At 40.0% G+C, this 17,316-nt stretch overlaps 1 protein-coding gene across 41 annotated transcripts in view; it reads left to right on the top strand.

Annotated features, from left to right (window-relative positions):
• The window catches only part of neb (nebulin), a 293,069-nt gene that overhangs the window by 71,577 nt on the left and 204,176 nt on the right, over positions 1-17,316 (top strand). For all 41 annotated transcript variants that reach the window (XM_072579807.1, XM_072579845.1, XM_072579844.1 and 38 more), the window contains 6 exons: positions 639-743; positions 6,898-7,005; positions 8,968-9,279; positions 11,211-11,417; positions 13,223-13,327; positions 15,917-16,024. In XM_072579807.1, the coding sequence (XP_072435908.1) occupies positions 639-743; positions 6,898-7,005; positions 8,968-9,279; positions 11,211-11,417; positions 13,223-13,327; positions 15,917-16,024 (945 nt within the window). The remainder of the gene's footprint in view (positions 1-638; positions 744-6,897; positions 7,006-8,967; positions 9,280-11,210; positions 11,418-13,222; positions 13,328-15,916; positions 16,025-17,316) is intronic.

The raw sequence follows: 17,316 nt of genomic DNA, 5'->3' as shown, positions 1-17,316 counted from the left end.
GAATTTCATCTCTATTGAATGAGTACAGTGGACCTCTATCTATCCAAGCACACACCTGATACAGTCAATTTGGGAAATCCCAGGAAAACATTGAAATCTGATGGTATATCTGATGTACACTCTATCTTCATATTTGTTTCATCATTCTTACAGCCAGGGAACTCAATATATCCCAAGTCCTCTGTAACAGAAATCTCCACTATATTCCTTGGTTTCTATCAGGGAATTTTGAAAAAGGAAAGAATTTTCAAGTGACGACCTTGATTTTGATAACACATTTATAAGGCCTTGTAATAAATTTCTGTTTGGAATCCTTATGCTCAACTTGTATTGCAGCATATTTGTGGAAAATGATTGGGTGAATATTAGAAAATTAAATCTGTTCTCATTTAAGATTTTATCAAGCAGTGAAGGAGCATTTTAAATGGTCTTCTGGTTCTCTTCCAATGGTCCTGAAATAATTTAATTTAACCTTTTTTTGTCATGAGGGAGAATTGGCAAATAAAGATATCTCAAATTAGATGTTGATCTTTGGATTTTCTTTGACAAAGACGAAGATATTAATATTAGTAGTTTTGTTTTTGCACAGTCCATCAGCTTTCATTCAACTGCTAATGATTTTTCCACTTTGCTTTCAGTTTAACTATAGAAAGTCTGGCGAAGATGTGAAGCACAAGTATACTCTTGACATTCAATATCCACCATTCGTACAAGCTAAAGTCAACGCTCATAACTTAAGTGAAGTAAGTACTCAGAAGGATAGCGTTGAAATGGTTCATGTGATTATTTCAGTAAGAGTTAGGCCTTTTGTTCTACTGAGGAAAGGAATTACTTCATTCAGATGCTCGAGATTCTCTGAAGTTCTCTACCTCAGAGGATTATGGATGCTCAGCCATTCAGACAGTAAAAGACAAACCAAATGATTTCTAAATTTCAATGGATATGGGGATAATAGTTTGGAGGTAGAAGATCATCCAAGATCAAGTTAAATGCCGGAGCAGACTCGGGGATCGAAATCAAAGAATCATCGAATCCCTGCAGTGCAGAATGGTCACCTCCTGTTTCTAATGTCTATGCTCCTAGTATTTTATTGGCCAACTGCATATCATTTCTCAATAAACCTGCAAAAATATGAAAAAAAATGCATCGCGAAGTGAAAAGGAATTTTAAACAAACTTAAAATTGGCACCCGAATGTGGAAAAGCAAAGTTTACCACATAATTGGAAGCTTTCTTGTGAATTATGGCCTTTCTGTAACTCCTGCATATCCATTATTCTATAAATAATCTCAATATTTGCTATAAATGTCAACATAGCACAATATCAGAAAAAGTCCAATGTTCCTTCAAAAGGAAAGTTCATCAGATGTTGACAATACATCAGAATGACCAGGTCAATAATGGGGTGTGAAGAATGAAAATGCCATTATTACAATTTATTTTTCTAGAAGTGAACTTATTAACTTATTAATATTAATGTTAACTTATGAACTTATTAATAAAGCAGTTGGTAATTACACAAAGAAAAAATTGTACAAAATATCAATAGCTTTCTAATTTTTAAAATTCACGAATAAACATACAAAAGTCATGAGCTGGGGAAAACCAATCAGTGCAACAGGTAAATTTATCTTTGCTGCCTGGTTGACAATGTAATCAGACATATTGTCTACCATTGGAGAAACTAATTTTAGTTCATTGGAAACAGTAAACTGTAAATTAAGAAGGTTCTTTAAAGGGTGGATTATCATTCAAATGCTGAAGTCAAAAATCTACTCCATTAGGCATTTTAAGGAATCTTAGATAAATATTAGAAAATAGAAAATAAATAAACAGGTATCTAGGACATTCATCATTATGAGTGCAAATCAATGGGATTAGTTTAGGATAACTGGAGCAAAATGCCAGCAGATATGATGGGCCAATGGCTTCCTTCTGTGATGCAAAGCTCAATGGTTCCATCTGGACTCTGTCAGCAAAAACTGAATAATTCCAATGTCAACCTGTCTATTTTGGCAGGAAGGGTAAAACAAAAGCATATTACTTATGGGCGGCATGGTGGTACAGTGGTTAGCACTGCTGCCTCACAGCGCCAGAGACCCGGGTTCAATTCCCTCAGGCGACTGATTGTGTGGAGTTTGTACGTTCTCCCCATGTCTGCGTGGGTTTCCTCCGGGTGCTCTGGTTTCCTCCCACAGTCCAAAGATGTGCAGGTCAGGTGAATTGGCCATGCTAAATTGCCCGTAGTGTTCGGTAAGGGGTAGATGTAGGGGTATGGGTGGGTTGCGCTTCGGCGGGTCGGTGTGGACTTGTTGGGCCGAAGGGCCTGTTTCCACACTGTAAGTAATCTAATCTAATCTAATCTAAATTGTGAGGGATTGTAGATCTCTGAGTTGTAAATTCATCCAGGAGCCCTTGTAATTGATTCACAAAAACGTAATCTGCATATGCACCAAATAATTCAGAAAACTAATGGAATGTTATAGAGTCATAGAAAAATACAGCATGAAAACAATGCTTCAGTCCAACATGTCCATGCCGACCAGTTATCCAAAAATAATCTAGTCCCATTTGCCAGCATTTTGCCCATATCCCTCCAACTCCTTCCAATTCATATACCCATCCAATGCCTTTTAAATTTTGTAATTGTCCCAGCCTCCACCACTTCCCCTAGCAGCTTATTCCATTCACGCACCACCATTTGTGTGAAAAAAATTACCCCTTAGGTCCCTTTTAAATCTTTCCCCTCTCACCTTAAACCTATGCCCTCCAGTTCTGGGCTTCCCTACCTTGTGGAAAAGATCTTGGCTATCCATGCCACTCATGATTTTGTAAACATCTATAAGATCATCCCTCAGCCTCAGATGCTCCAAGGAAAACAGCCCCAGCCTATTCAACCTTGCCCTATCGCTCAAAACCTCCAACCCTGGGAACATCCTTGTAATTCATTTCTGAACCCTTTCAAGTTTCACAACATCCTTCCTATAGCAGGTAGACCAGAATTGCACGCAGTATTCCAAAAGTGGCCTAACCAATGCCTGTACAGCTGCAACATGACCTCCCAACTCCTATACTCAATGCTCTGACCAATAAAGGAAAACATACAAAATACCTTCTTCACTATCCTACCTACCTGGGATTCCACTTTCAATGAACTGCACTCCAAAATCTCTTTATTCAGCAACTCTCCCCAGGACCTTACCATTATGTGTTTAAGTCCTGCCCTGATTTACTTTTCCAAAATGCACCTCACATTTACCTAAGTTAAACTCCAACTGCCACTCCGTAGCCCATTGGCCCATCTGATCAAGATCTTATTGTACTCTGAGGTAACCACCTTCACTATTCACTACACCTCCAATTTTGATGTTACTTACCAATCATACCTCCTACGTTCACATCCAAATCATTTATATAGATGACAAAAAGCAATAGACCCAGCACTGATCCTTGTGGCACATCACTGGTCACAGGCCTTCAGCTAGAAAAGCAACCCTCTATCACCATTCTCTGTCTTCTACCTTTGAGCCATTTCTATATCCAAATGACTAGTTCTCCTTGTATTCCATGTGACCTAACCTTGCTAACCAGTCTACCATGAGGAACATGGTTGAACGCCTTATTGAAGTTCTTATAGATCACATCTACTGTCCTGTCCTCATCAATCCTCTTCTTTACTTCTTCAATGTACTCAATTAAGTTAGTGAGACATAATTGCCCTTGCACAAAGCCATATTGATTATTCCTAATTAGTCCTTGCCTTTCTGAATACATGTAAATCCTGTCCCTCAGGATTTCCTCCTGAATGTTATTAATTATTGTGGTAAAGTTTGGATACAAAGGTTTAGAGACTGTGCTTTAGTTGTACATGAGACTATTGAAACCACAGCTGAAGTAATATATGCAGTATTGATCTACTTATTTACGGAAGGAAGTTCAGAATGTTTAGATTACTTACAGCGTGGAAACAGGCCTTTCGGCCCAACAAGTCCACACCGACCCGCCAAAGCGCAACCCACCCAGACCCATTCTCCTACATTTACCCCTTCACCTAACACTACGGGCAATTTAGCATGGCCAATTCACCTTACCTGCACATTTTTTTTTGACTGTGGGAGGAAACCAGAGCAGCCGGAGGAAACCCACGCAGACACGGGGAGAATGTGCAATCTCCACACAGTCAGTCGCCTGAGGCGGGAATTGAACCCAGGTCTCTCGCGCTGTGAGGCAGCAGTGCTAACCACTGTGCTACCGTGCCGCCCATAGACTAGTACCTGGAGGAATGTGTTGTCTTAAGGGGAAAAGTTGGACAGGTTTGGCTTGTATTCTCTGGAGTTTTGAAGAGTAAAAGGTGTCTTGATTCAAACATATAAGCGCCTGAGGGGAGTTGGCAGAAAGGAAAGGATATTTCTTCTTGTGGAAAAACCTAGGACTAGAGGTAACAAAAACAGAAATCCCTGGAAGAACTCAGCAGGTCTGGCAGCATCTGTGGAGAGAAAGCACAATGAACATATCGGGTTCACTGACCCTTCTTTAGAAAAAAATCCTGTCAGAGAGAGGAGCAGAACTTATTTAATGTGGCCAGCAATTATTGGAAAAATTCAGCAGGTCTGGGAGATGTGGCAGTGAGTTAAACACTAAACCAAGAAACCATAGAACTGTGAAAGCTGGAAATTAAAAATGAAAACACTCAGCCCATCATCTGCTTTGCCATTCAATCATGACTGATATGTTTCTCAACCCCATTCTCCTGCCTTCTCCCAGTAACCCCTGATCTCCTTATGAATCAAGATTCTAATTATCTCTGTCTTATATACACTGAGTGGCTTATCCTCCACAGTCTTCTGTGGCAGTGAGTTCCACAGATTCACCACCCTCTGGCTGAATAAATTCCATATCTTCTCATTTGTAAAAGATTGTCACTTCACTCTGAGGCTGGGCCTTCTGATCCTAGTTTCTCACACTTGTGGAAACATATTCTCCAAATTCATTCTATCAAGGCCTCTCAGTATTCTATATGTTTGAATGAAATCCCTCTCATCGTCCTAAAGTCCATTGAGTATAGACCAGTGTCTTCAACCATTCCTCAAATAGCAAGTGCTTCATTCCCAGGATCATTTATGTAAACCTCCTCTGGACCCCCTTCAAAGCTAGCCCATCTTCCTTTAGAGGTAAAAACAATAACTGCAGATGCTGGAAACCAAATTCTGGATTCATGGTGCTGGAAGAGCACAGCAGTTCAGGCAGCATCCAACAAGCAGCGAAATCAACATTTCGGGCAAAAGCCCTTCATCACGTTTCAAAACTGCTCACAATATTCCATGGTCTGACCAGAGCATTATACAACCTCAGCAGTACACCTCTGCTTTAGTATTCTAACCCCTTTGAAATGAATGCTAACATTTGCCTCCAAACTACCAACTGAACCTGCATGTCAATCTTAAGAGGATCCTGAATTAAGACTCGTAAGTCCCTTTGCACGTAAGATTTCCAAAGGCTTTTCCAATTGGAAAATAGTCTAAATGTCTGCTCTTCTTACCAAAGTACATAACCTCACACATTCCCACATTGTATTCCATCTGACACTTCTTTGGCCTTTCTCCTAGCCTTTCCACTTCTGCAGCCTCTCCACTTCCTCAACACTACCTATTCCTCCACCTATGGGCAGTACGGTGGCTCAGTGGTTAGCACTGCTGCCTCCCAGCACCAGAGTCCTGGGTTCAATTCCCGCCCGTCTGTGTGGAGTTTTCACATTCTCCCCGTGTCTGTGTGGGTTTCCTCCGGGTGCTCCGGTTTCCTCCCACAATCCAAAGATGTGCAGGTCAGGTGAATTGGCCATACTAAATTACCCACAGTGTTAGGTGCGTTTGTCAGGGGTAAATATAAGGTTGGGGAATAGGTTTGGGTGGGTTTCTGTTCGGAGGGGCAGTGTGCACTTGTTGGGCCGAAAGGCCTGTTTCCACACTGTAAAGAATCTAATCTATCTCTGTGTCGTGCCTTGTATGCAGTGAGCAAACTATTAGAAAATTAAGTGCAAGACATATCTGATTTTCTAATCTAATTTTCAGTTCGATATAATTACACCTATATTTGTGATAACTGAGTAACGCTCATATATTTCCGTCATATCAGGGAATGTTATGACCCTTAGTCCTGTGCTGGTGGAGAGAAAGACTTGTTTTATCAAATTACGTTTTTCCCACTGCAATGACTAGAGTTTTTCTGGCTGCTTTACATGACCGTACTGTTCTCTACCCGTGATAACAAGACAATGGCTCAGTGGTTAGCAACTGCTGCCTCACAACGCCAGGGATTGGGTTTGATTGCAGCCTATGGAACACTATGGGTAATTTAGCTTGGCCAATTCACTTGACCTTCACATATTTGGACTGTGGGAGAAAACTGGAGCACCCGGAGGAAACCCACGCAGACACTGGGAGAATGTGCAAACTCCACACAGACAGTCGCCCAAGGCTGGAATCAAACCTGGGACCCTGATGCTGTGAGGCAGCAGTGCTAATCACTGAGCCACCGTGCCGTCCTAGTCAGAGGTAAATATAGGGTAGAGGAATGGGTCTGCGTGGGTTACTCTTCGGAGGGTCAGTGTGGACCTGTTGAGCCAAATGCCCTGTTCCACACTGTCGGTAATCTAATCAAACACAGCTAGATGTGGCACAGAGACTTCAGGCATAAACCATCTGACAACTATTTAGTACAATCTACAATTCAGCGTGAAATTCAATGGTAATTAATTCCCAAGCTCTTCAAACTCCATGGTGTGTGACCATTTTGTGTATGACTTGATAAGAATGTCACATAAATGAATTTATAATTCATTATGCTCCATAATTATTTAACCAAGCTAGCCTAAAATTATTCTTCATGTTTTCTTTTCAAGCAACGCTATAAGCAAGCCTGGCTGAAGACAATAGCTCAAGGCCATGATATCCGGGAAGATGCCATTCCAATTGTTGCAGCCAAAGCTTCAAGAAACATTGCAAGTGATGTGAGTAAATTCATTTTTTAGTATAATTTCGACCATCTAATTCACTTAGGACAGTCCTTTCCTCAACTCAATGACAAGATAAGAGAATCTATTAGTGTCCTATACAAAATAAGACTGTTCCCATTGGCTTCTGAAATAAGGACCATGGGTCTCAGATTTAAGGTTTTGAGTAAAAAATGCAGGGCTGATATAAAGAAGTACTTTTTTATGTAGCCAACATCTGGTCATCATCTGGAACTTACTGCTCATGAGAAATGGTCAATGATTTCAAAACAAAATTGTGTGGTAATATCAAGGAGATGAATTTGGCACAGTGAAGAAGAATGGGACTAAATGGATTGCAATTTGAACTGCTAGCATAGATGCGATAGACTGAATGGCCTTCTTCTCTACCTTATAATAGTCTGTGAAATAGATTTTCAAAAGGCAGCTAGAATTTAGGCACATGGAATTTAAGACAATGCAACAACATTGATTAAAAAAAGGTGATAGGAAGCAAACATCAGTTAAAAAGAATATTTCATTTATCAGACATCAACAAGTGATATCTGACATTGACTGGTGCTGGTGAGGTGATCTGGAATTGGGTATAGTCAAAATGAAAGCAAATTTGCAGTTTTGCTGTCATGAATTGTGAAACAAAGAGGAAAAATGATAAAGACATAGTTAACAGGTGGGACTATTGATCGCAAATACAGTTTATATAATTTGGTCATACAGTTTTAAACATAGGAATGGGAGGTGGGCATACAAATATAGCGTAGAAATGAAGGAACGGGGATTATATATATAAAACATATAACTGAATAGAAGTTAGCTTAAGGGCCAAAAAAGCTGCCAAAATGTCTAATTGGATGATGTTCTTTTCTCACATGAGGCAAAGCACATAAAAGCTAGGCCAGATGTTGTATTAAACAGTGGAGTAATAATACTTACTCTTGACATTGATAAAAGCCTACAAAGATCCAACACTATCTGTGACATGGATCTTACTTTTCTCTGATGCCCATTTAAGCCTGAGCCTAAGCCAAGCAATTTGGGTGGGGTCCCAAAACCATGACCTGTGGTGGAGAGCTGAATCACCAACAGCAATGTCTACACTTCTGTACTGCTTCACGTCTGGAATCCTGAAGCCGTTGTCATGTTCAGTGGAGTAATGACAATGTAGGGTAACACTTCCACCATCATTGTCATCAGGAAATCCAGACATCATTTAACAAGGTGGTAATGAGAGGAAAACATTTGAAATCAAAATAAAAACAATGAAAAGGGAGATTAGAAAGATTAGTTTGCATGGAAGGCAGTTAACATTTCTACTTCTTTGCTATGAAATATTGCTAAAGAAAAGTTGATGAATTTTTTTTCCATTCAATTCAAATAGCTGCTTCAAAAAATATAAAGATATTAAATAATATGGGGTACAAGTAAGATCTTGTGATTAGAGAAGGGCTTATTTAGGGAAAAAAGCAATTGAATGAAATGTTTCCAAACTGCAATGTGGAATGGCCTCCTGTTTCATTTTAATAGCTCTATACTCATGATGTCATTCCTAGTGAATTATTTAAATTTCAGTTTTGATGCAAATGTTAATCACAAATTAGTTTCATAGCACAGATGATACACTAGGCAATTCATATAGTGCGTCTTAAGAGTGAATGAACAAAAAAAAATCTGCCCATAAAACCTGTTTGAATCATAACTTAAATAGGCAGAAAGCAAGATGCATTGTACATCTTTCCACTGTGGAAAATGTATAATTAAGAAAAAATCAAACAATAAGAGCTCACTAGCATGCATTTAGACCATCATTAGAGGTAATATTGCAAAAAAATGCATTTTGTTGAAACTTTTCATCTTGTACACATTAGGACAATTCACAATAACGCTTAAGCACAGATATAACTGTGAATTGTATAGCACAATTATACTTGATCATATTAACTTTCTACTTTCTCATTATAGTATCGATACAAAGCAGCCTACGAGAAGCAAAAAGGTAAACAAGTTGGCTTCCGCAGCCTCCAAGATGACCCTAAGCTGGTCCATTCCATGCACATCGCCAAGATTCAGTCTGAACGTGAATACAAGAAAGACTACGAGAAGAGCAAAACCAAGTATCACACCCCACCTGATATGCTCAATATTACCTCTGCCAAGAAATCCCAGGAAGTGGCCAGCAACAGCAACTACAGGAATTTAATCCACAATTACACCTATTTGCCAGACGCCATGAGTGTGGCACTGTCCAGGAACATGATGGATATACAGAGTGATGTAAGCAAACTCACTTTACTACATGAAATAAATCTGTAATATTATTAAAATCCAGGTTAGTATCTGTCTCTGAGGATGAAATGCTGTCTCATTAATCTCTAAGTACTTAATTAAGGATGTGCAGAAAAGAGGAGCTTTAGAATTCAAGTAAAGATGACTGGGTGGGTGCGCTTCGGCAGGTCAGTGTGGACTTGTTGGGCCGAAGGGCCTGTTTCCACACTGTAAGTAATCTAAACTAATAAGGAATTTTATTTCCGTGTGGAGATTCGGGAGGCCAGGTTTTTTATCCTCAAAGCAAAGAGTGAAAAGGAGAGATTTAATACAGGTGTTCAAAATTTTAAAGTGTTTTAACAGATTAATTAAGAAGGACCATAACCAGAGGAGACAGTTTTAAGATAATCAACAAAAGATCCAGACGGACGATGAGGAGAAACATCTTCACCCGACAAGTTATGACCTGGAATTTAATGGTTTAAAGCAAGCTGGTTGATTTAATAGCATGTTTTGAGTCTTTCAGCCCTGTAGTGGGCTATATTCTCCTAGAGTGAGAAAGAGGCAGCTATTAATGGAGATGAAAATGCAAGACACACTTGTAACTTTTAATGTAACGGGGGGTGGGGGGGGGGGGGGGTCACAATTAAGTGAGTTGGCAGTGCTGTGGGAATGGGAGAGCTTCTTCAAGGAAGGCATCCTTGCAAGAGGATTCGCAGTAGGTTAAAATCAACGAGGAGAAAGTGAGGACTGCAGATGCTGGAAATCAGAGCTTAAAAATGTGTTGCTGGAAAAGCGCAGCAGGTCACGCAGCATCAAAGGAGCAGGAGAATCGACGTTTTGGGTATGATTCCTGAAGAAGGGCTTATGCCCGAAATGTCGATTCTCCTGCTCCTTTGATGCTGCCTGACCTGCTGCGCTTTTCCAGCAACATATTTTTAAGCTCTGATCTCCAGCATCTGCAGTCCTCACTTTCTCCCAGTGCTGTGGGAATGCAGAGTTAATGATGTCATAGTTTGGGATGGACAACAGCAAGTGAGAGAAGATGTTGCAGGCAACAGTATGAGTGATAGAGTATGGGCCTTGGTGGGAGATGGATAGAGTAGCAGAGATAAAGTGAGAATTAAACATTGGAAGAAAGATGGTGATATTTAGCCTGGCAGAGTGGAGAAGGGCATTGCTGAGCAATCTCCACATGTCTGAGACTGTACGAATCCAGGTAGCAACCTCAGACCAGGTGTCATGGTTTCCTCTGGTCCTGGTAGAAAGGAACATTCTTTATCTGTATCACCCCATTCACCAGGACCATCAGGTCCCTGTCCATTAAATGAGGCATCAACTTTCCCTTCTTTCTCAAGACTGGGCCAAATATCAGGAGCAATGAAGGACAGCTCTGGACTAATAATGGTTTGGCCGCAGGTGCAACACCTTTTCACGATGGAGCCAGTGCCAGGAATGCCAGCCCAAAGCAGCAGTGGCGAGTTGCTCTTGTAAGGTCAGGTGGTAGGATGGGGCAGAAATTGCAGGAGAGGAACCATAGTAGTGGGGTAGGTAGTTAATATAGTCAGTTTGATAAAATACGATGAGAAAGCTAACTGGGCCTGTGGAGAGATACACTCCTTGAGACCTGATAAAACCAATAGTTTGTCAAGGAAAATGTAAGATTCAGCCCAACATTTCCAAGTTGCTTTGTTAATGAGTATTTTATTCTATACTTCACCAACTATCCTCTCACATCAAACACTAATGGGATTCTGGTCTGAAAGCCAATTAATTCTTAATGTAGCATAATTTTCATCTCACAGCCAACTGTTATGGCTTTTTTTTTGGATACTGGGCATTTGTCTGTGAGCATTCTAAAATGCAAATAAAAGAATCTGTTAAATCTGCATGTTTGTACTATTTCACTCAAAGTGCTTTGTACTGATTTCTCTTTGCAGAATAATTACAAATTGGATTATAATACCTGGTTTAAAGGTCTTGGCTGGGTTCCTATTGGCTCCTTGGATGTAGAGAAGGCAAAGAAAGCAACAGACATAGCAAGTGAGAAGAAATACCGCCAACATCCAGAAAAATTTGCATTCACAAGCATCCCTGATTCTCTTGAAATGGTTTTGGCCAAGACTAATGCACAGATAATGAACAAGGTAAAGGTTACCCTGGACGTAATCCTCCTCTGCATCAATTTTCAAAGATTTAAATTGTGAATTTCCTCTTTCCTCTGAAGGACATAGGTCCTCAGGTGCACCTCAGCTAAGTCCTTTGTTCTTCTCGAGCAGTTTCTGCATCTTCTGAATGTACTGAGTAACATACAAGAACTCTGGTGATTCATTCCTAGCTCTAGGCAGCTAAGCCAACCGTATAGCTGCAACTGTAACACTTCCTAGTACGAAAACAAGTCTTGAATTTATATAACACCACCTTCATGATCATCAGACATCCAAAGCACTTTATGTTCAACAAAGTACTTTTTGAAATGTAGTCACCATTTTAAGGTAGGAAGCCATAGTCAATTAAATCTAGTTACATGTTGCCTAAGGGAAACCATTCCACAAGCATGGGGAAATGTGAGTAGGCAATCTTCATGAAAGACCATAACAATCTACGGAATTGAGTCCACATTATTGGCTTTACTTTGCACCATATCCTAGTCATCTATGCTACCGGCTCAAGTCCTTGTTGAAATGTAGGAAATAGGGCATTTAATTTGCACACAACAAAACTTTCACAAACAGCAATTGATACTGACCAAACAATCTGCTTGATTTGTAATATTGATTGTAGGTTAAATATTGTCCAGGACACACACCGGGGATAACACCCCTACTCTATCAGAGTACTACACAGAAATTTCCAATTCCATCTGCAGACAGATGAAAATGTCAGTCTTATATCAATTTCATCTGGGGTGGCACTGTGACTCAGTGGTTAGCATTGTTGCCTTGCAGCTCCAGGGACCTGGGTTTGATTCCACCTGGGTTTGATTTGACTGTCTGTGTGGAGTTTGCACTTTCTCCCCGAGTTTACATTGTTTCCTCTGGGTACTCCGATTTCCTCTCACAGTCCAAAGATGTTCATGCTAATTGGATAGGCCATGCTAAGTTGCCCCATAGTATCCAGGGATGTGTAGGTTATGTGGATGAGTTATGGGAAATGCAGGGTTACTGGGAGAGGGTAGGGGATAGGTCTAGGTGGGGCACTCTTCAGAGGGTCAGTGTAAACCAAATGTCTTGCTTCCACACTGTAGGGATTCTATGATACCATGAAAGAGTGCAGTTTCAGAACTACACTGAAGTTCCAGCCTTGATTTTTGTCCTCAAGGTGAATTTGAGCCAAACACTCAAATGTGAGAGTTTTTGACTTATAGCTGATACAAAACACACACACAGACACACACAGACACACACAGACACAGACTCACACAGACTCACACAGACTCACACACACAGACACAGACTCACACAGACTCACACAGACTCACACAGACAGACACAGACACACACACAGACACAATTCTGGAGCCTAATGATACGCTTGGGTTGGTGTCTTTTCTGGCTTTATCAATTGGATCACTCATGGCAGAGGTGGAAGGAGTGGAATTAGGAGAGACTGAGTCTGTTCTTCTGACATTACGACGAATTATCCATGGTGAAAGACACAGTTGTTGTTACATGAAATACTAATAAATGCCTGACTGAAGATGAGTGCTCTCCTGATGTTGGAAGGATTCCTACGCTTCCTACAGAACCTTCCAATTCCCACCACTCCACAGAATGACATGTTTGAGCTGAGAACTTACCTAGTGATCTAACTGTGGCAGGGAGTTATGCTCTACCATAGGCTGAGCTGGAAGGCTCTCCTTGGTAAAACGTTCATGATTGCTGCTATCTCGAGCCCGACTCATTCAACTTTCTTTTAATATCATGGGAATTATTCTTCTACTTTTTGACAGAAATTATACACTCAAGCTTGGGATGAAGACAAGAACAAAGTCCATGTTATGCCTGATACACCAGAAATTGTGTTATCCAAAGTCAATCAAATGAATATGAGTGAGGTAAGTCATCACTGAATTGTGACAAAAAATGAAAATAACCTATGGCTTCTCCTGTGTCTGTGATCCAACTGTGATTGCTGGTGAATCCAGTTGCTGAGGGATTATTTTTCAAACTTTGAAAGCTAATTTAGCAAACACTGGTGTCAAAATTGTAAAATTCATAGCTTAGCATGAATGGGATAAACAATACCAGGTAAAGTTGCATGTCGCGAGGTTTGAAATCAGCCATTTGGAAAAGATAAATTGGAAAATTGTCTTAGTAGTGGGATGCTGGGAATCTGTAGAGGAGCAAAGAGATGCAAGACTCATTATGAAACCAAAAGGTGACAAAAATGGGTCACAAGAATGAGACCTTTACCAGGAGAGATGGAATCTAAAAATGAGGGAGTGCTTTTAGATTTTAGAATAAATGGCAGGTAATATTTATTTGCCTTGAACAGCAGATTCACTGGAGTGATACCAAGGTTGATCAATGAGGATCAATTGCCTTCTATTCCCTTGAGTTTAGAGGGCGATCAGTTCTAGTTCTCTAATAGCATGAAGAGATTTAATAAGACAGATGTAGTTATTTTTCCTTTGGTGGAGGAATACCTAGCATACGTGAGGAATAAGAGAATGATCAGGGAGAAGGTAGGGCTGATCAGGGATAGCGGAGGGAACTTGTGCCTGAAGTCTGAAGAGGTATAGGAGTCTGAAGTCTGAAGAGGTATAGGAGTTTTTTGCTTAGGTTTTCACCAAGGAAAGGGAATTTGTTGTAAATGAAAACTTAGAGGAGCTGGGATACAGTCTTGACCAGATCAATATTAATGAAGTTGATGTGCTAGAAATTTTGGAAAACATTAAGATTGATAAATCCCCAGGGCCAAACCAGATTTATCTGAGGCTGCTCTGGGAAGCGAGAAAGGAGGTTGCTAAGCCTCTGGCAAGGATATTTCCCTCCTCACTCTCCACGGGAGTCGTACCGGAGGATTGGAAGGAGGCGAATGTTGTTCCTCTTTTCAAGAAGGGTAATAGGGAAATCACTGGCAATTATAGACAAGTCAGTCTTGCGTCTGTGATCAGCAAAGTTTTGGAAAGAATTCTGAGGCATAGGATTTATGACTATTTGGCAAAGCATAGTGTGATTAAAGGCAGTCAGCATGGCTTTGTGAGGGGCAGGTCATGCCTCACAAATCTTATTGAATTCTTTTGAGGAGGTGTCAAGATAGGTTGACGAAGGTCGAGCAGTGGATGTGGTGTATATGGATTTCAGCAAGGCATTTGATAGGGTTCCCCATGGTAGGCTCATTCATAAAGTCAGGACGTATGGGATACAGGAAGATTTGGCTACCTGGATTCAGAATTGGCTGGCTGACAGAAGGCAAAGAGTGATTGTAGATGGAAAGTATTCTACCTGGAGGACAGTGTTGAGTGGGGTCCCGCAGGGCTCTGTACTTGGGCCTCTGCTCTTTGTAGATTTTATAAATGACTTGGATGAGGAGGTTGAGGCATGGGTTAGTAAATTTGCAGATGACAGAAAGGTTGGAGGTATTGTCGATAGTATAGAGGGCTACTGCAGGCGGCAGTACGACATAGACAGGATGCAGAGCTGGGCTGAGAAATGGCAGATGGAGTTTAACCTGGATAAATACGAAGGGATGCATTTTGGAAGGTTGAACTTGAATGCTGAATATCGGATTAAAGGCAGGATTCTTGGCAGTATGGAGGAACAGAGGGATCTGGGTGTGCAAGTACATAGATCTCACAAAGTTGACACGCAAGTGGGAAAGTGTTGTTAAGAAAGTATATGGTGTTTTGGCTTTCATCAACAGGGAGATAGAGTTTAAGAGCCATGAGGTTTTGCTGCAGCTCTACAAGTCCGTGGTGAGGCCACACTTGGAATATTGTGTCCAATTCTGGTCACCCTACTATAGGAAAGATACAGAGGCTTTGGAGAGGGTGCAAAGAAGGTTTACTAGGATGCTGCCTGGACTGGAGTGCTTGCCTTATGAAGAAAGGTTGAATAGGCTTGGACTTTTCTCTCTAGAGAGAAGGAGGAAGAGAGGAGACCTGACAGAGGTGTCCAAAATAATGAGAGGTTAGATAGAGTCAATAGCCAGAGACATTTCCCTAGGGCAGGATTGACTGGTACATGAAGTCATAGTTGAAGATATTAGGAGGAAGGTATAAAGGAGACATCAGAGGTAGGTTTTATACACAGAAAGTTGTGAATGCATGGAATGTGTTGCCAGTGGTGGTGGTGAAAGCAGAGTCATTGGGGACATGTAAGCAACTGCTGGACATGCACATGGATAACAGTGAGTTGAGGGGTGCGTAGGTTGTTACAATATTTTACATTAGGATTAAATCTCGGCACAACATCGTGGGCCAAAGATCCTGTTCTGTGCTGTACTTTTCTATGTTCTATGTTCTATGAAAGAATATAATGTTAAAAATTAACGCTAAGCCAGTTAGATGTGAAATTAGAAAGTGAACAGTAATTCTTGAAGGATTCACAAGTATTTTATGATAAAGCAGATTACAGGATCCAGTCCATCAAATAACGAATGTTAATATTGATTTCCTTTTTCCGGCTCCTTTTTTTTTCAGAAATTATACAGGTCTGGCTGGGAAAATGCAAAGAAGAAAGGCTATAACCTGATGCCTGATGCCATTTCAATAAAAGCAGCGAAGGCCAATAGGGATATAGCCAGTGATGTAAGTTTATTTTTTCTGATATTGTTACCAGATATCATCTGATATACAATTACGCCCTAGGACAGCTAAGTTTCAGTGTTGTCATATAAACCATATACATGTCCCCATGCAGCAGATACTATTACAGTCATTGTACAGAGGATAATAGATGGTTTGGATTACAGGTTGTTCTGTTATAACGCACAATTCATTAACGCATATTCACTATAATGATTGACGAATTGGGAACTCTGTTTCTAAAGTTTAAACTTTTAAGTGTATACTTGTTATAATGCGATTCCAATTCCATTAATTTAAATGGTGCTACTGTTACAAGATTTTTTTTATAACACATGGTTGCACAATAAAGGAACTACCACGTTATTGCAAAACCGACTGTATCTTATTTGTTTTAAATTGCCCTTCGTTTGAAGTTGAATGATTACTGCTTGCAAAAACTAAAAAATATTTTTCCTTAGTTTTATTATAATTAATTTTTCAGTTTCAATTCTTTGGGGTTCAGAAGCCCCAGAATTTCAGAACCAAGGTATATTCTTGACGATTTTAATCTTTTGATTATGAAAGTAATATTTATGAAAGTGAGTGCTAAAATCCAAGCATTCAGTGTTTACCTTTGGTTTTTACCTATCAGATTATTAAATTAATCAGGTTTTGAATCATAATTAGAATTTTGTTAGATTTTAGTTTATTCCATTGCAGTTTACCCATGTTCATTTTCACCCCAAGACACTTGGGCTAATCCATTGGTCTCAAGCAAATTGGGCTTTTACGCAAGTACATATGGTAGAAATTGCAATACATATATTCTTTGCATTTGATTGAATTATAACATATAAACTTAATCCCAGCATTCTTATTTCTTATTTGTTTTGCACAGAAGTTATTGATTTTTATTGGTGTTACCAATTGAAATGGCAGAATTAAAGTTTGTGAACAGAAATGTATACTTGCTTAATAAGTCAACAACAAAAGAAATAAAGCTTAAACAGATTTCCCTACTTTCCATTACTGCTGATGAACCTCATCCTACATCTGCTCTGCAGATCTGGAAGCCAGTATTGGAAATCAGTATACTGCCCGGGATCTTTTAGTTTTAAATATTAATGGATAAAAATTCTATGGTATCATAGTACCCTTTCCCAATGCAGGCATCATAAATAATGTTTTTTTTCTCTCTTGAACTCAACATAATCCCAGATACTGAGGTAGTAATCCCTAAAGATTCAAAAGCCTTTGAAATGAACGTGGCCATTACATATAGCAAATTTCACATCAGAGAACAGCATTATGGT

Source organism: Chiloscyllium punctatum, chromosome 10, assembly GCF_047496795.1.
Source record: "Chiloscyllium punctatum isolate Juve2018m chromosome 10, sChiPun1.3, whole genome shotgun sequence".
Lineage (NCBI taxonomy): Eukaryota > Metazoa > Chordata > Chondrichthyes > Orectolobiformes > Hemiscylliidae > Chiloscyllium > Chiloscyllium punctatum.
The sequence above is the reverse complement of the archived record's forward strand: the minus strand, read 5'-3'. Positions and strand labels throughout refer to the sequence as shown.